Genomic DNA, 20,000 nt, shown 5'->3' on the forward strand with positions numbered 1-20,000 from the left:
CCTTTTTTTTCTTCTTTTAGCTCTATACTCCAACAGCTTGGATTTGAAATCAAACAATAACTATGAGGTTAAAGTAGAGATTCTCAGCTTCAATTCAATATTCTCTTTTTTTCAGATTGGTTTAAGCATTTAGAAATTACAGCCCTATTTATACATAGTCCCCTTATTTCAGGGCACCAAAAGTATTGGACAATTGGCCTAACAGGTGTTTCTGTTTAGTCAGGTGTGTTCCGTCACATCATTTGTGCAGGCATAAGACAGCTGTCAATGTCTAGTACTGAGTCTAGGCTTTGCATTTGCCTATTGGTGTCTGTCAACATGAGGACCAATGAGATGTCAATTAAAGTCAAGGAAGCCATCATTAAAAAAAAAAGATAGCGCTGGTGAGCTCAGCAATTGCAAGTGGGCTGGTAGGCCAAGGAAGATCTTGGAGGTAGGCGTGAATGTGTCAGAGACTACCATCCACAGAACATGTCACCAGCCGAACTGCAGAGGCTTCACTGCATGGTGCAAACCACTAGTTATCCTCAAAAAGGATGGTCAGGTTATAGTTTGCTAAAAAAGTACCTATAAAGTCTGCAGAGGTCTGGAAAACGGTATTGTGTACAGATAAAACATAATATTATCATGTACCAGAGTGATTGCAAGAAGAACGTTTGGAACATTAGGAAAAAGGATCTGCCCAAGATTTACAGCATACCACCATCTGTGAAACATGGTGGAGGGGATCTACGGTTTGAGAATATATAGCTGCCACAAGGACTGGCTGACTTGTCTTAATTGATGTAACTACTGACAGCAGCAGCAGAATGTATTCTGAATTGTACAGAACATCTTGTCTGCTCAAGTCCAAGCCTCCAAACTCATTGCAGATTTAAATCCCATTGAACATGTATTTCATTTCCTAATGATAAGATTTTAGGCAAAAAGCCTCAAAACAAACAACAACAGAAGATGGTTGCAGCACAGACCTAGCAGAGCATCACTTGAGAATATAGCCAGCGTCTGGTGGGGTCAATGGGTCGCAGACTTCAGGCTGTTATTGCATGCAAATGATTGTCGACCAAATACTAAACATGAGTACTTTATTTGGACATTATATGATTTTTATTTAATACGTTTGGAGTCCTGAAATAGGGGAATATGTTTAAAACATTTTGTAATGTTGAACCCAATCTGAAAAAACCCCAATTGAATTAAAGCTAAGAATGTCTACTACTTACCTAACTGCACCTTGATGGAGCAGTTGCTAATGAGCACAATTCCACCTCAATGCTTCTCTTTTTCTCTTCTTTTCTATTTCCGAAATTTGGATATTTTACAGAATGTCTGAATTCCTTTTATACTGTAAGTTTCCTTATTGAACCATAACCACTGTATTTAGATCTCCTATCTATGTATATAACTACAACTCCCATCATTCTCAGTAGGACAATAAATAAATAATGTAATGTAATTTGAATGGTAAATTATTTCTCCTCTAAACAAACACACTCCACATCTTTCCAGTGGATGATTTCCACAGCGTTGTTGACTTTTCCAGACAGCTTCAATCAACTTGGACCAATTTGAAAAGAAGTCTATGTTAAAAAATGATTTGTATTTCATGACCATTCATTGTGCTTGAAATGTCTATTAATATGGTTAGTGGAGCAGCACCTGGAAATGGACTGATTACACATTACCACTGCACGTCTATAAATCACAGCTCATTGCTGCAGTTCTAGGAAGAGCAGCTCTAGCCTAATTTAATTTTCTCAGAACAGAGTGAAACATTAATTAGCCATCTGCTAATGGAAGGATATCCTATTTTCAAATCACAGTATTAGAAATTGGGATTGGATTCACTGTTGATTGGGTAGGCAGTTTGCCTGTGTCCTATATCCTAGTTAATATCTAGCATTTGATAATATTTTAGCTTTTTCATGAATAGTAATATCCTCCCTTAATGATCACAGATGTTAATGTAATTAAAAAGTGAAAATAAATTAATTTAAAAGTCTCCCTTTTGTTTGAAGAAATTTGACGTCCTTGTGCATTACTGTCCCATATCTATTATAAATCTTGACTCTAAAATATGAAATATTTTATAAAATAATATTTTGTAAAATTGTGACAAAAAAGAATGATCTAGAAAAGAGACCTAGTTATTGTTTTTAAGCATCAAAGGGGATTTTCTATCAGATTAATGGGATTATATTTAAATTACATTACAGAATGCGCTTGTTCTCAGAGTGGTACACCTACATGAAGGTCCAACAAGATTAGGATTAAAACAGTGGATTATCACACCTATCTGTCTGTATGGGGCATGACATTGCTAAAATGTCAGCCCTACACTGACTCTGACCTGATGTACTGGACCTGGTCACACAAACACACACACACACACACACACACACACACACACACACACACACACACACACACACACACACACACACACACACACACACACACACACACACACACACACACACACACACACACTCACCTGTCTGAAGAACTCCTCTAGTAGGGAGGTTGTCCAGCGGTGGTGCAGGTCCCAGTTTTTTGCGGGGTGGCTGATGTCAGCCGTATGGAGTAGAAGCGACAAGGCCTTAGGTTTGTCAATCCTACACAGGAACCACAGAGCAGGTTGAAATAGGATATAGATACAGGAAGTCACAGTACAGGGGGACGTACAGCACTCTCAGTGTTGTTGGGTATTTCATCAGAGAAGACGCATCTAGGATTGTTGAATATCTGTGATGTGATTGCTGCATTCGTGGAGGGGAAATGTTGAGTGTAATTGTGTGGTGAGCTGTAAATGTTGGTGTAGAGCCACTCACGCCTCAGGCTGCAGGAGGAAATTCTTCATGGCCTTTATCTGCTGGAAGTGACAGGACATGTCTGTGGCCAACACCATCTCAACCACCAGAGCTCGCAGCTCTCTGAGAGAGTGAGAGAGAGAGAGAGAGAGAGAGAGAGAGAGAGAGAGGGAGAAAGAGAGAGAGAGAGAGAGAGCCTTAACCCTAACCCACATTAGGAGTTGCCCAGTGAAACATCTGAGAACATTTCTGTCTCTCACCTCCAGTCATCTTTTGATAGGTTGTGCAAGATGTTCATTTCGTCATCGTCCTGTAAGAGGCGGTAGGCAGCACTCACATGGTGATTTTCCAAAACAGCACGGTCATTGTACAAGATAGCCGTGCCTGACCTGAGACAATAAAGCAAATGTATTGGAGCTCTTTCAATCCACTACATGGTTTATCTTAAAATGATCATAATTTGCTACAACTAATACTTTATGAGTTCACAAAAGTAAAACACACTTTCAAGAGCTTAGGACTTTAGAACTTTCCTTTTAGCTATTTTCAAAACAAGAGCCCCAAAAAGAGGCAGCATTCAAATTGAAGTGACATTCATACTTTTTTTTTATAATCTCCTTCTTAGAATGCATGGATACGACTGCTCTTTTGTTCTGCTGCTCGGTCTGGTTTGGTGTGTCTAAGTGGCATTTTCAGGTTGTTTCATGGTTGTCACAGGCTATTACCTGGTCTGGATGTGGAAGTTGTTAGTGGTCCCTGTGTGTTCGTAATCATGGACGGCAGCCGCAAAGAGCATGGCTAAGATCTCCAGCTCAGTCAGCCAGTGCTAGTGCAGAGAGTGGAGAGAGAGAGAGAAGGTTAGGGAGGAGGACATTTCAAGATGGAGAATGTTCCGGGTGAAGAGGCTATTTAGTGGAGCGCACACAGGCAAACAGCGTTTAGAGGTTGATGCTGATGAATTGTAAGGTTAAGTGTAAGTGTCACATTCACACTGCACAATTTACACTTGCTCAATTTACACTGCCCATTCCGCTCACACACAGTGTCAAATTAATGTAAACATCACTATCACCCTCAGTCATTACATAACATAGTGTTCACTCTTTCTCTCTATTATTCAACACAGAACATCATTTGGATAAAGAAATATCAATGGTTATTTGGAGTCATACATTAGACTGAGGCCCTCTTGGAGTTACCACAAGGCAACACATTGTGCTACAGCCTGCTCTGGCTCTGTAAAACAAGAACTATATATTGTTTTTTTGTTCTCCCATTGACTGACTTCATTACTCCAAAATGTCTGCTCTACAGATGTTACAGTGGTGACAGACTGTGGCAGTAACATTGTTTCCATGATGAAACATACTGTAGGGTGGGGGGGGGGCAGTAACAGCCAATCTTTTTCACCTAGTCACTGCAATTTCTCTCCTCGATTCACATCATACAATATGGTCTTATTCACTTACACCTGCTTTTACATTATCCCTTAATGTCTAAGCTATGAATTAAATCACTTTCTTCTCAATAATGAAAAAAAGGCATAATCTGGAAGCACGGATATAATTCATGCTTATCAGAACATACTGCACCCACATTCCGGCAACAGTCATGATTTCAGCACCTTGTAAACAGCTGTGACATTTTTAAAGGTTTCCTTGTGGATTTAAAGGCGTTCTAGAGCTCTAAAACAAGCTGTCGTGTCTCTGGCACACATCCAGACTACGAAACACGTGCAACATGCTCAAAACAAGCTGATGTTCCATGAGCACATTGGACCAATGAGATCCAACGGCACATCATCCACGGGCTGTAACCTGCTCATCTAGCACACATCATAGGCCATGATTCATCTGAATGGCCACTAAAACAGTAACATATCAATGCCTGGTTAATGAGCAGGGCCCAGGGAGTGACAGGGATGAATCTCCAGCAGTCAGGAGAGATTAACTCAGGATCAATGCACAGTGGGTGGAATATGATGAGGTCAGAGTGGAGAACTCGTTTACACCCTGACGCTTCCTGGCCTCATAAATACAGCTGATAGAGTGTGGGTGTCAGGCTTAATCAAACATGAGCCCAGGGCAGGGCACGGGCATGGGGGCCTACAACCAGGGCTATCATTCAGGCCACTCTCTTGCACAGGGAGGGGCCAGCAGGGAGCCACATGGAGGGGCTAGATGAGTGGTATATGCATGCACATGCACATGCACATGCACATGCACATGCACATGCACACACACGCACGCACACGCGCACGCGCACGCGCACACGCACACGCACACACACACAATCTCTCTTACCACCATGCCTGTCTTCAGTAGGAGATAGTGTACTGTCTGAGTGACGTCAGCTGCGTGCATCAGGTTGTGGTACGGGTTTTTGTGTTTGCTGTAGCCCACTTCCAAAGCCTCGACAAAGGACACCAGGGCAGAGATAGGGATCTAAAGACAATAAAAACAACAGAGCTGCTAACCGGTAGTCCGAATGAATCAATTGAATCCTCGTCTCTCTCTGAGTGAGAGATGTTAAGGCAGACTGTTGGTCATAACACATCAGCCTTTTTAGATTTTCATCTAATTTTGAAGCAGGTCCAACCCCAGACACCGTTCGATTAATACATGTAACGTTTGAGTTGATGGAATAAAAAATGCCTTACTGGCCGACTTCCTGGGCCCACTTTTAATCTAGATCAGAATGATTCTAATTCTTTTTTATGTGATCCAGGATCAGATCTGCAGTATATGGCCGATTTTTAGTCGTATAGGGGAAATCAGCCAGCTCGATCTGATCCTGGATAGGAAAAAAAGAATCATTCTGATCCAGATTAAATGTTTTTAAATACTGGGCCCTGGGTATTACAGATAAGGAAGAGAGAGAGACCGAGAGCTTACCTTGAAGCGATTGATTAAGTCGTATCTGGTGAGGAGCTCGTAGAAGATGAATTTCAATGCGTGGTCCCCACTTGCGTCATTCAGAGCAAACACGTCAAACGACCACATGTCCACATGCTGGAGAAGAGAGGCACTGTCAGAGCAGGTATTGCAACACAATGCACATTCTGAAAGTTTGTCTTTCTGTGAGGTTATCGCCAAATTGTGATCAGATATTCCTGAGATTACCATCTGTACATATCCAAAGAATGTCTTACTATAACGTACCAGAGCATGGATGCATTAATCTATATTTCTAAACAACATCAGTGGAATGACAAACTGTATGTCTTGTTTGGAAGGTCAAAAGCAAAGCTTTAGGTTTGGGGCGAGCTGAGATATGTTTAACGATCCGAGAACATTTGATTAACGTGCATTTGAGGGATATTGTTATGCAGCAGCTTCATTGGGTTTATGTCCAAGTCTCATTTTGTTGAATTTTCGATGAAGCCGTATAAAAAGGGTGAGGGACAGTAATGGATCCTCAGAGCCCAGTAAACATGTCTTTAGCCTCAGACACTTTCTGTTTGATTATCTGTGCGTCGCATGGATTTAAAGCCAGGAGCTCAAAGAGTGATAAAATTAACTTCTGTAATAATGAAAAAGAACAGAACGACCATGCATAGCCACTAGTGATTCATTGAATGATTATTCTCTCCCACTCTCCCTCCCTCATTCCCTCTGTCCCTCTCTCTCTTTAACAAAGTTCTATAGACTTCTGACATGTCTATTTGAATTACGGCACATTAAAGATTTAAATATTTAAATTGGAGGTTTTCCCCTGTTCTCCATCTCTGTCACTGGCGAGTGGCTTATTGAGCCCCCAGGGCAGTCTGGGAGAGTAGGAACAGAGATGATGCCAGGGTCTAGTGTTGTAGTGCTCCAGTCAGACTCTGTAAAGTTCAGGACGCCAGGTGGCTAGACAGGGTTGAACTGTAACTGCTCTACAGGGTATTTAAGTATTTCTTTGTACAGTAGCTCTGGGGAACCAGTACAGGATTGAAAAAGGTGACGTGTGCCATTAAATGATTAGTAAGTATGGCTGTAGAATATATGGGTCCAAACTGAACTGGGTTGCTCCAGATTGTATCACACAGTACATTCGTCTTGCGTGGTCACTCTACTTTAATGGCACATTTCCACTGTCACTTTTAACACCGGTGCTTGGCCTTAAGTCTTAGACTTTAGCATTTCCATCTCTGAGAACTGGCCCAAAAAAGTCCAGGGCCATGGCCTCTGTGTACCTACCCTGACTTGGGGCCATGGGGATATTTTGGGGACTTTTTGGGGGTAGGCGTGTGACGTGTACTGTGCCCTCCCATTATTTGGCTAGGCTAGTCTACGGGACTGCTCACCCAAAGTCCTCAGAGTCACGGCGTACCCAAAACAACACCAGTGCACCCCAACAAAGACTGACGTGGGACATAGCCTTTACTGGAAAAGCACCATAAGTCGCTTTGGGTAAAAGCGTCTGGTAAATGGCAAATATTATGTGTCCAGTTGTATGCAATTTCACATGCTTGTCCTGATTTAATGTTTTGAGCTCTGAGTGTAGATTAAAGACTAGTGTACAATGCTACAGTGTACAATGAGTTAAGTTAATCTTACTGATTGGAGGAGGAAGTTGAACCTAACTCCTAGGGCGTCCCTGTATGGCATAATTCAAGATGTGCATACAACAACATGTAATTGAACTCTCATTGACCTATGTGCCTCTGAGCAGACAGTTAGGGTTACCCAGATGGCGAGGTAAAGGAAGGGTGAGGAGGGAGGGAGAGAGAGAGAAAGAGAGAGAGATCCATCCGACAGATCAAATCAAACTAGGGGTTACGAAGATAACCCAGGTTCTCTGAAGGAGATGAGGAGACCTCTCACTATGGGACACACACTCTGTGTACATATTTGCAGAAAACCCTATTCAATCATGCCTGTACAGGCTGAGGGCGCTTGAGCCCAGCCTATAAAGGCTAATTTATTCTGCAAACCACTCTTGGCGAGCTCAGTACAAGAGAGGAAATGAGGTGAGTGGTTACCTCATCTCCCTCAGAGAACCTAGGTTAGATTCGCAACCCCTAGTTCTCTTTCAGTTGACTCTGTTCTACCCCTCACTATGGGACCTTGCAACATGCCCCGGTTGCCTGGCCGAACATGAAACCCATACGGATACAAATGTGAACCCCGTCTACATCACAGTCTTCAAACCAGAGGGGAGAGGAGAAGGGCAGGGTAATGGTAAGGGAGCAATACCATGGAGATGCTTTTTTTTACGTTAGAGTGTAACATAACCTTAGTGTTGCCAGGGGCAACAGTTTACACCACTGTTACTGATTACATGTAGAATGGACTGATAGCGCACACAAGCCACTCACGCTTGGCTGTGGCCAGTGTGAATAACGACTCGTTTTATAAGACAGCAACTTTACATCAATGGTCTGAAGCGGTCACTAGTCAGCGGCTCAAGAACCAGAGACAGGTCCCACGAGGGACATAAAATGACTGACAAGGGCGTGTGATGTCCCTGTCGGAATGGAAGAAAGTGCTTGAGGACTAGAAACACTGTGATGAGCTCGATAAAGTTTATATGGGTTAGCCACACACCGCTTACCGAATGCTTGTTGTGTGACGTGGTGCTCATATTTCCTGCATGTCAAAGCTAGGGCTCAAATGATCCGTGAACCACAAACACTCGAAGCTAGCCGACCGTCCAAGTGCTAGCCATAGCTTAAATGAAGGGCCCAGCAAGTTATGAGATAACTTGAAGAATAAACATTGAGCTAGCAAGAGTTCAAAATATTCCAAAGAATTATGAGCACCAAGCTAGCTAATGACCTTCCTCTGTTAGCCTGCGAACTTGAAGAGTTACAGGTTTGCACAAGGGGAAAAACCATCGAACTTGGCTTCTAACCAAATTTGGCTCTTCTGTGATTGTCAAGCCGAAACTGCAGGGTTCAAGTAGAGACAACCTAACGGCCTGGGAGAATCAGTGGAACAGTTGAGATAAGAAAACACACTACGATAAGCTTCAGACAGTCAGCAAGTGAAGAGTGGAATGAATAAATGAGCGTGCTACGGATGAGCCTTTATAGTTTTGGCAGTAAGCAGGGCTTCAAGGGTCCTCAGCCTGTACAAGCGTGCGAGTCCCATAATGAGGGGTCAAACCGAGTCAACTGAAAGAGAACTCTAATTCTGTCATCATCATTCATCATTCAGTCATGTGCCACATAAACATGCCAGCATGTAGCACAGATATTACAGTCCAATAACAACATATTACATGAAAATCCCTCCCATCATTTACATTGCATTTTACATTTATGGCATTTAGCCTTAGACGCCTTTATCCAAAGCGACTTACAACAATACATTTGTTTTAGTAAGTGAATCATCTATCCAACAGTCATCATAAGACAAAGTAATCAATGCTCACACCAGGGGCCATTGGCAGTCGTAATGCAAGTAGGCTATTCTTTTTTTTTATTTTATTTTTTTAGGCAGTAAGGGCATTAGTGTGTTCTGTTCTTACGTAGGCCTATGGGGAGAAAATAGGTGTTCTAGCATAACAGGAGAATATAGCCAATATTTCATACATACTGTATAAGATTGGGCCCATTTGAAGGTGACAGAGTCAGGTTGTGAATGGTATATGGTTGTTTTATCTTGTTCAACCATGGCCTATGCAAGGCCTGGCCGAGGATCTTAATACCTTGAGCACAGTGATCACGCTGGGCGGATAGCTTAATCCCACCATGTTGGACGTCCTGCGGTACATCCTGTCAGGGAGAGATAACACACATCAGAACCCAATGTCAGGACACCCAGAGTGAAGCATGATGGGAATGTCAAAGAGGGAGAAGCCCTGTTTGTGGAGGCCATGCTAGTGGCGTTAGCATTTTAAGGGTACTGAGGGTCATTTTTAGGAAAATATACAACAGGGAGGTGATTGACTTTCTGAGTGCTTATCAGATAGCTGGGGGTTTAGCCTTCTACTGTGAGCTCGATACCAACTGTATGATTTGAAATACAGCTGGGCTTAGGCATAGATGCACGCTTTTGAAATCCTTCTATGATAAATCATTTTCAACCAGTTAGATGCTTTCAAAATGCTTAGTCTCTCCATTGACAATAGGCTAAATATGAATCTTCCATCCATGTGTCTTCAGTATGATATACAGTACAGTTGATATGATGTTTTAGAGGTCATTTAAGGACAAACCTCTCCACGAATATCCCGGCCTGCACTGCGTGGACGATGCTACGGAAGCGTGGCTTCTCTTCAGTGCGTCGGAGCATCAGGCCCATTTGACGCGTGAAGGTGGAGGCCAGCCAATCACGCACCTCCGACGGCACAGAGTCCGATTGTATGTCACTGAGCTCATCCTCTGTGTCCACCAACCGTCTATGGAGTAGGACACACATGCACACAAGTACATAGTGACACACACACACACACACCACACACACACCACACACACACACACCACACACACACACACACACACACACACACACACATATTTTACTAATTCTTCTCAAATAAGATATGCCCACATGGAATGAGAGCAGTGTTACATCATTCGATCAGCTCTGTGGTATTTATGCCAGCCTATAGTATCTACAGTCAGATGAATGAGAATGAGAAATTCCCCTTCCATCGCTGGTCCTTCTCGTCTTACTATTAAAGCTTAAATCAAGTTGAAAGGATGACTTTGTTTGGGGCACTGGATTTGGGTTGATTGGGTTTTTCATTAGGAGCCAATTCTGCTCTCTTTCTCTCTAACAAATGTGTAGATATTAGGAGAGAGAGAGAGGGAGAGAGAGAGAGAGAAAGAGGGAGAGAGAGAGAGACAGCGAGAGAGACAGCAAGACAGAGAAATGGAGAGCACAAAAAGCACAAAAAGAGGGAATACAGTGGGACTGAAAATATTGCGATATATTATAGGCTTTAGTAAATATAACATTTCAAAGGTGTCTTCTATTTGCTAAATACTGTAGGCTAACATGCCGTGTTTCCTCGATGTACACAGACTCCAGGACAGTGGCCGCGTACTCCAAGTTCTTCTTGAGGTCGACAACCGACGCTTCTCCTCGCTCCAGCTGTTTCACCAAGCATCGTAATCTGGAGAGACAACAAAAACAACGCATTTAATGAGATCACCTTTTCTTCAAGAGAATAGCTAATGACACGACTAATCATTGTTATTTGCCATCAGCTTCTTCATGTTAAGGTTTTGTCGATGCAATACACAGAAGACTCAAAACCAGATACTATAGACATTTAACAGACATTAAAGGGCTAATCCAGAGATTGTATATACTAGAGACATGCCCTCCCTTGATTTACTGTTGGTTTCGCGAGAGACGGGTAAGATGCCACCAGTCCCACATGGGGATACATTTCTGACCAATTACCACTCAGTTATAGATTAGTGTTACTGACAGTTGTCGTTGCTACGTTCGCATTGGTAGGATTGCATCTTTCTCGCGCCGTTTCCCTAGCATCGCGTGTGTAAGACTAGAGGCTATAGGAAGGCTAGACCAGAGCCAAATAAAGTTTTTTTTTAAGCCATTACAACAACCTTTAACGATCAAATGACAACACTTCAAAAGGAAAAGTTGGTAATTCATACCATTTTGGTGTGAGTCTCCTTATTGAAAATAAGCTCCCAAAGAGTCGTCACCAAGATGGCGGTGGAGGGAACCGGCTTCTTTTAAAGAGTATTTGGCTAATCTTACACAGGCCAACCAGGATTTAAAACCACACACTAAATTGCAGAGCACTAGAATGAGAAAGGAAGATGAGTGTGTAACTATGTAGAGAGGACAGAATAGAGCTGAACCTTCAGCTGTGTATTCATGCACACACACAGCAGCAGCAGCCCACCATTGGCTGGACATGCAGCATGACCCACAGAGCACTGCGAGCCAGACACCCCTCTGCCAAAGTCTAAAAGTCTGCCCCAATCCCCTAAACAACAGCCACTGCTGAGTCCTGCTCCAGCATGCCACAGCTGCTTCCATGTTGCACCAATGACAAGTTGACACCAATGACAATCCATTTGTAGAGACATGTTGGTTTTAGTCAAAGGTAACTTTCACTTCCAAACCACTCCTATAATAATGCTTATGCCAGAGATGGAAAGAGTACTGAAAAATCCTACTCAAGTAAAAGTACTGTTAGTTTAGTTAAAATGTGGGCAATTGATGAGATGTGTTCCTTTTGTGTCCAAAGACAATGTTTCTTTATCAAAATAACTGCTAAAGTTTGCTATGCACTCTTCCTCCTTGATACATTGGGCCAGCTCGATTTGTGATGTACAGGGTGGTGGGTGGGCAGAGTATGCGTTTATGGGCCGATGGAAGTACTCAGATGGGGATACAGTAACTACGCCACCCATTACTTCCGGGAGCGTGGATCGAGCGTGCCCCAGTAATATCTCAGCTCAGGGCAAGCAGATTGGCAACAAGAGAGAGCAGAATAAGGAGTGTCTGAACATTTGTGTACTCAGTAACGATTGTTGGAACTAAAATGCCAATGTACAATACTTCATTCAAAAGGTACTCAAGTAAAAGTAAAAGTATAAACATTCAAAGCTACTTAACAAAGTACAAATCCTTGAAAAATCTACTCAACAGTAACGTGAGTAGTAAATCGTTACTTTCCACCTCTGGGGATTGTTAATGCCATTTGAAAGGCATGGCCAATGGAGTAATTGTGGCAATTGGAAATTAGACAATAGAGCAAAGATCTACAGGGGTATTTCATGCATTGTTAAAACCAGTCAAAGTCTATTAAGTTAACACCCAGCCAAGATAACTGAGTTCAGTCTCCTCGCCCCTCCTCGCACCACCACCCTCCATCCCCCAGTCTCAGACGACCTTGTGAAAACAGTGCTGTAATTGGTACAATTACTAGGGAGGATGATTGACAGATAGTTGTCATGGCGACATAGGCCTATGTTGGCCAGGAAATTATATAGATCACGGACAGGAGGGCCAGACTGGTTGGTGTGTCAATATACACTGTTTGTCATCTCAAAGTACCATAGTTAAACTGAAGGATGGGATGGGTTGAAGAAATTCAAAGGGCTCATTTTGTGTCTCACTCACACACATACACACACACACACACACACACACACACACACACACACACACACACACACACACACACACACACACACGCACACACACAGCAAACAGTGATAATCTCACTGACAGAGGTAGTTCCGTAACACTGGTGATCCGTACACATCTTGGAACACAGTATTTGACAGTGTTATTATGTCTTCCTAAAGTGACACAGCAGATTACCCCCTGCTAATGACTCTCACCTCTCTGCTTGATCAGTGCAAATTTACATTTTCTGTGAGTATGTGTGAGTGTGTGTGAGTGTGTGTGTGTGTGTGTGTGTGTGTGTGTGTGTGTGTGTGTGTGTGTGTGTGTGTGTGTGTGTGTGTGTGTGTGTGTGTGTGTGAACGATATGTCTCTATGATATGTCTCACTATAGGTTTGCATATATCAGTATGCGTACATGTGTGTGCGTTCTTTGCCAGTTGTGATGGAGGCCATATCTCTGTGTTAGCAGCTTGCCTGCTGACATCATCGTTGACGCTGCTTCAAGGTCACACAATTAACTCTGACACAATGTTACAGGCATAAGGGTTTATATTCCAGGAAATATGCAAAGCCTATGGTCCAACGATCTTATCGTTTCTTTCATCATGTGATCTATGAAAACATTGAGGTCAGGGTATAGACTTTTACTCCATGTATGTATACAAAATATGAAGATGACATTCAAATTCAAACTTAAGAGACGCCCGGAGCTCAAAAAAGAAAAAGTAAAAACAGGAGGCGTCTAAAATCCGGAAATTAGACATGTTGTTGTCATGACTGAGAATGTCAGAGCCAGGGATTTGAAACTTGAAACTGGTAGATTTTACTAAACGCAAAGCGCTTCAAATGAGTGAGTAGTAGGCTTATATCGGGTTTTTTTTTGTAAGGGATGAGGATGGGGATTGTTGACATGTCATGGTAAAGATTGCCGCACTACTTATTGAAAATAGTTTAATACCTGTAACTATTTGAACTTGGCCACCGTGCGTCAGGACTCATGAGCATGTGTATGGCCCACTTTGTACTGAGCTGGTGTGTTTTTGATCAGATTGATGTGCTTGGTGTTTCTGCTGCTGTTCCATTCTTAAGTTGTGATGTTGTATGAAGTGGTTATTCATTTGGCGGGTTGAGCCCAGGTCGCGTCGACTGCTCCGTAGTGCTGAGAGGAATACTATTACCTGGGAGGGGGGTAGATGTGTGGCCTGTCGTGACGAGCTCACGCCACTGTCAGGTGACAACTGTGAGAGAGTGTGTGTGTGTGTGTGTGTGTGCGTGTGCGTGCGTGCGTGCGTGCGTGCGTGTGTGTGTGAGAGAGAGAGAGAGAGAGAGAGAGAATGTGTGACTGAATGCATCAGTTTGTAATTTTGAGGAAGAGTGTCTGTGGGCAAATGTTTTTATGTGTGTGTTTGTAGTGTGTGTGTATGCGACAGTGTAAGTGTGTGAGGCACACATGGGGACAGGTTTGACCCAATTCCTGCCACAGCTGCTCATGCCACACAAGGTACAATCAGACGACGGAGTGAACTGAAGAGTGAAATTGCAAAGCCTCTTCCTCTTCTCCATGGATTTCTCACTTTTAGTTATATTCTGTTTTACCCCCAGAACAGGAGAAGCAACTGAAAGAGAATTTTCAACCTGCATTTCATGTTTTCCTCTTTTGTATTACACTTGTGGTTGATCTGTCAGTAGATAAAGTAGAGTCTAGCACTTACTGTTCATTCATACCGCTGAAGGTGCATGACTATAATGGCCCTATTTACTGTCCTTTTGAACAACAACTCAAGTTTGGTTTGCAACAGATGGGTTCAGCCGCATGATACTGTAGTTTGAGTGAAATAAGAGAGCTTGACATCCAGATACAACTGATCCATTTTACCAGAGCAGAGGAGAAAGCATTCAGGTTATAAATCATGCAACAGGGATTGCCCAGAGGGGGTTCAGTAATACTACCCAATGTTTGGAAGGTAGAATAGGGAATTGTATTATCCATATTTGTCACATTTCTTCATCGTACACAATACACACCTGATGAACCATAGAAACACAAACCATGACACCACAGAATCTCAAGTGGTCTCTCAATGCATTGCCAGAACGTTATCTGACACATCAGACGAGAAGGAAGCAGATGTGCTGCTTGTTAAAGAAAACAACGTGCCATGTTGAATATAAGTTAACGTGCTCTGCTTAAACAGAGCAAGGTCGAAAAAGAAAGAGGAAAAGAAGGACACACCGCTCTTCGATGTTATCAAAGTCAGTCGAGCGTCAAAACCTGCCTTTCACTCCCTGTCCCGGGGGATTCCCGCTCGTAGACAAACACATAATCAATGACTTACGTCAATGTCATCCCATTAAAGGATTAGCACTTCCCAGAATGCTCTAGGGTTGGGAATAACAAGAGGGAAAAGGGCCCTGACATAATTGAGGCACCTGCGGCTGAACAATACATGACCTTTCAATAAGAGTGTTATCATGTAACTACGGAGGCATCTTCCTCAGACTGTTCAGACTGTTCTACCTCCTAGGTCCTACTCAGTTATCGACAAACTTAGAACAAACTTAGAACCTTTAATTATCACCTTTGTCGGTTAGGGTTCAAATGAAGTAAGTGTTCATCACAGTTGCAGGGTTGCAAAATGGCAGAATGTTTCCGGGCGAATTCCAGAAAACTTCCTGGAAACCTTCCATGGAAACATAGGCCTGGATTTTTGGAAAGATTAATGTTTTCAGTACTGAGGTAATTCCCATTAATTCCCATGGGAAGTTTCAACCTTGAAAATTCCTGCAAATTTTGCAACCCTAATAACAGTTGTCTACTGAACCGACAAAACTTCATGAATGAAAGTGATTGATATTCAGTTTAGAATTTCATGAGAAACATGCAGCAGATTGGCAGAAGGGATCCACGCATCATGAAAGGTTTTGTTATCATTAAGGTTGAACTTTTATGATCAAAACACACAGGAAGATGAATCACAATCATAGGCAGCATGTCAGGTGGGACTCGCACAATACGACACATGTGATGTCACTGTTCTCGAGTCATGCATAATTCCCAACCCTTGTGCTTGGAGCGTGCACTAGGGACACTTCAGGAAAAAGGGTGGAAAATTTGGACGCAGGGCTAGTGTCCTTATTGGGTATCCTCAACCATTGGGCCTTATTTTGGCAGTCAAAATGTTGGCAAAATGCTTTAGTATGTATCTTTATCCACCCACCAATCTCATCCCAAGGCACAGCGGACTGAAAACATCAGCTGGCACTCACTGAAAGAACCACAGATAAGAACCAAAATCTCTCCTCTTTTTTGTCCTTATTTGGTAGTGTGTGTGTGTGTGTGTGTGTGTGTGTGTGTGTGTGTGCGTGCGTGCGTGCGTGTGTGTGTGCGTGTGTGTGTGCATGTGTGTGTGCGTGCGTGCGTGCGTGCATGCATGTGTTTAATAACAACTTATCAAAAATACATCCCTAAACAACCAGGTTAATTAGCAAACACAGTAATGCAGAAATGCAGAGAAAGAAAAAAAGCAATATTAATCTATTTTCTATTTTCTGTCAACATTTTCTATTTAGAAAATCAGTCTTCCACAAGAAATGCATATCATTGAGTGATTGATCTGCAGAGTAAATACTTGCTGTGAGTGCACATGTTTGATGCCTACTTTTGACAAATAGTGTGCACTATTGGAGCTGATAACTCACTAGATTGGAGTAGAAAACTGTGAAAGACATTCATCTTTTGTGTGTGTGTGTGAACATGCCGTGTGTGTGTGTGTGTGTGTGTGTGTGTGTGTGTGTGTGTGTGTGTGTGTGTGTGTTTGTGTGTGTGTGTGTGTGAACATGCCGTGTGTGTGTGTGTGTGTGTGTGTGTGTGTGTGTGTGTGTGTGTGAACATGCCGTGTGTGTGTGTGTGTGTGTGTGTGTGTGTGTGTGTGTGTGTGTGTGTGAACATGCCATGTGTGTGTGTGTATGTATGTATGTACATTTGTAGGTCTGCAAAAGCACACAGTATTCCTTGAGGTGACTTTCTATTGTGGTTCCTGGGATTCACTTCTAGCAGGGCTGAAAGGACAGGAAAAGGCCATTAAAAAAGCATTCCCAGGAGAGATGACGTAGATTCTAAACTGTGATACCTCTACCTCCTCTTCACCTCTCCCTCTCTCTCTCTCACCTCTGAAATGGTGCAAGGTCAGTCTTAAACCCTCAATTTTACATTCTTTTATCCTTGATTTCGTCTAATTTCTCCTGCTCCCATCCCTTCCTCATCCCGTTCTCCTCCGCTTAACCCTCCTCTCCTTCCCTCTCTTGTTCTCCCTCCATTCTGATAAACCCTCCTCTGTTCTATATGCAGTGGTTAAGGTCAGTAGATAGGGCCTGGGGCAGACAGTATATGTGGGTAATGTATTGCTTCACTAGATGGACAATTTGTTAGACTTTCAGGAAAATGCCAGGCATCATATTTCAGGGAAGAATACTTTGGTGGCTTTGGTGGATCAACAGATTGATGTAAAGGGATGTGAATTTAAGCATGATGAAATTGCAATGTTTATCATAATATTAGTCACTCCATTTAAATGACAGTGAACCGTCATGCAGGCGGGGCTGGGAGGTGGTAGCATTCAGTGAAGTTTTGAAGTTTTCAATCTGACATTTTCTTTTCAATCAAGATTCTGGGATCTGAGGTTATAAGAAATAATGAGATACGTTTGATTAAAGAGTGTGATGCAAGGAAATGACTGCAAATAGCAATTATTGTACATCAAGTCTATCCATTAAGTGATGAGCGTTTTAAATATCAAATTTGGACATTAGTCTTCACCCCACACAGTATTCTAAACTATGATGCAGTGTGGTTTTGTAACTTTACCTCCTCTGTGTGTCTTTAATGGAAAAACCTTTAGTGCTGAGTAGAGCTTTTTAATTTACCATGTTCCCCAAGGTGAGTCCAGGAGCTTTGTGCGTGCGTGCATCCTCTCCATGCCCTGCTTACAATCGCTATGGCGATGCGAGGGGGAGTGTCAGACAGCTGGCGCAAGCGGAGGGAGACATATGTGGTGTCAGGTGGGGGGCCATGCGTCTTCCTGCCACCGGGAGTCAGGGACACAAGAGCATGCTGGGAGAGAGAGGGGGGTTGTGGGTATATGTGGTGCCCAAATGCACGTGGGGGACAGGAAAGGGGCCATCGTCATGGCCCAGTGACTCATCACTAGTACTGGTTATTTGCCGGGTCTGCTGGGGGGCCAGTGGAGGAATGGGGTTGAGTATAGGGCCAGCCAGTAACATTTTATTATCAAAGACACTGTCATCATTTGATCAAAAAAACATTATGCTATTGCTCAGTGGCTGGTAGCCAAAAGTGTAAGTTGATAATCAATGACACACAAACAAAGCAGAGGGAGGATTTACTGTGCGTATGGACATTAAGCAAGGCATCAATCAGGCATGCTAATATCTGTCTTAGATGTCCAAAAGCTCATCAGTGGAGGAGGGTCCAGTAAAAGACCCAGAGCAGCGTGTAAAAGCCCCGTAAACCCTCTAATCTCCCTCCTGAGAGCAGCTCAGCACACTGCCTTAAACTGCTTTCACCACCGCCTAATTGGATTCACCACAATTACTCACGCCGGCATACCAGATACAAGAGCGGACGCAGCAGCATCGACAAGGATGACCGACTCATCAACGCAGCTTCGTGGCAAAGACTAAGACTTTCAATTAACGAAAATGCTGCGTTCATTCTACTTGTGTAATTCCCCAAACTCCTCCATCCCTCCTCTCAGACACACGTACATTTATAGGAATGTGTGGCCTAATAGAGGATTTCCAACACCAGCAGCAGTAAGCACTCCAAGCCAAATGAGCTTTTCATGTGTTCTCCATTAAGGCTTGGCATGATGCCTCTCTAAAGCTATTCAAATCAGATGTGGATAGAGAGGGGAGAGTTAGGGGACAGAGAGAGATCTCAGGAGGGAGGAACAGATATTATCATCTCATACAGCGGCAGAACAACGCCTGTTCCTACCCATTCATTTAACCACTCAATTAGGGAGATAACAGAGTGGTGGACGGAGAGAAAAAGAGGGAGGAGGCAAGAGGGATAGATGGAGAGATGGAGGGATGAAGGAGAAGAGGGGTAACAAGGAGGCGGCAGGGGAAAATCTCATTCTAACTATGTACTCACTTAATGAACTCATTAATGTCATTATGCATGTACTTGTTAATGAGGAAGGCAGAGAGAGAGAGACAGAGAGAGAGAGAGAGAGAGAGAGAGGGAGAGAGAGAGAGAGAGAGAGAGAGAGAGAGAGAGAGAGAGAGAGAGAGACAGAGAGAGAGACAAAGACAAAGAAAGTTACTCTGGTTAACCAGCTGACTCTTACCCAATCAAGCCTTCTCCTAATGAGAGGTCTAATCAGACACATCCTATGGGAGGATGAAAAGTTGCATTACTGGTATCACATGTATGACAATGTGGGATTGTCAATAATACGGATATTGTCTTGAAATCACACCAGAGTTGACTTGAGACATAATACATAATACACACACACACACACACACACACACACACACACACACACACACACACACACACACACACACACACACACACACACACACACACTCACTCATTGTATGGAATGGCAATATCAGAAGAAGAAATAGAGAAACAGACTGGGCATACAAGAGTGGGCATACAAGTCTGACAAATAAAGTACAGTACAGGAGTAACTAAGACAGGGCAGTTTCACTGTCCTCTTGTCATGACAAGTGTGTTTCATTTCAAAACCAAAGCAGATCAACAGAATACGAGAGACAGAGTGAGCATTGGATGGAGAAGAGTTTAACGCTTCTCCTAATTCCTAATTTGGAGTTTGGTTGGATTGGTTGGATTAATCTAGGAAACATCCCCCAGTAATGATGGTGTAGAGATTATAGCAAGGCTTACAGTGTCAGAGAGTACCAGCTGACTGCATAGATCCCCTCTGAACCCCCAGCCCGGCCTGACACAAGGACATGGGCCATACTTACTGTCCTGTACTGTACCGTAGAAGGTAGCAGGGAACTATGGTAGCCAAAGTCACAATTTAATGCAATTATGAAGGCTGATTGATTCTGTGGATAAATGCAGGACCAAATCAATCCCTAA

General features: G+C 43.0%; 1 protein-coding gene across 3 annotated transcripts in view; it reads right to left on the reverse strand.

Moving 5' to 3' along the window:
• Positions 1-20,000, reverse strand: part of pde1ca (phosphodiesterase 1C, calmodulin-dependent a) — a 43,585-nt gene that overhangs the window by 8,383 nt on the left and 15,202 nt on the right. For 2 of the 3 annotated variants that reach the window (XM_083673702.1, XM_083673703.1), the window contains exons 1-8: positions 9,957-10,147; positions 9,447-9,513; positions 5,705-5,821; positions 5,114-5,254; positions 3,536-3,636; positions 3,071-3,199; positions 2,832-2,933; positions 2,495-2,615 (exon numbers count right to left, since the gene is read on the reverse strand). In XM_083673702.1, coding sequence (XP_083529828.1) covers positions 2,495-2,615; positions 2,832-2,933; positions 3,071-3,199; positions 3,536-3,636; positions 5,114-5,254; positions 5,705-5,821; positions 9,447-9,513; positions 9,957-10,042 — 864 coding nt within the window. In that variant the 5' untranslated portion in view covers positions 10,043-10,147. Of the gene's footprint in view, positions 1-2,494; positions 2,616-2,831; positions 2,934-3,070; positions 3,200-3,535; positions 3,637-5,113; positions 5,255-5,704; positions 5,822-9,446; positions 9,514-9,956; positions 10,148-10,745; positions 10,860-20,000 lie in introns of those variants that run through there. The other variant, XM_083673704.1, reaches the window with a different exon arrangement.

This window comes from Argentina silus, assembly GCF_951799395.1.
Source record: "Argentina silus genome assembly, chromosome: 1".
Classification (NCBI taxonomy): domain Eukaryota; kingdom Metazoa; phylum Chordata; class Actinopteri; order Argentiniformes; family Argentinidae; genus Argentina; species Argentina silus.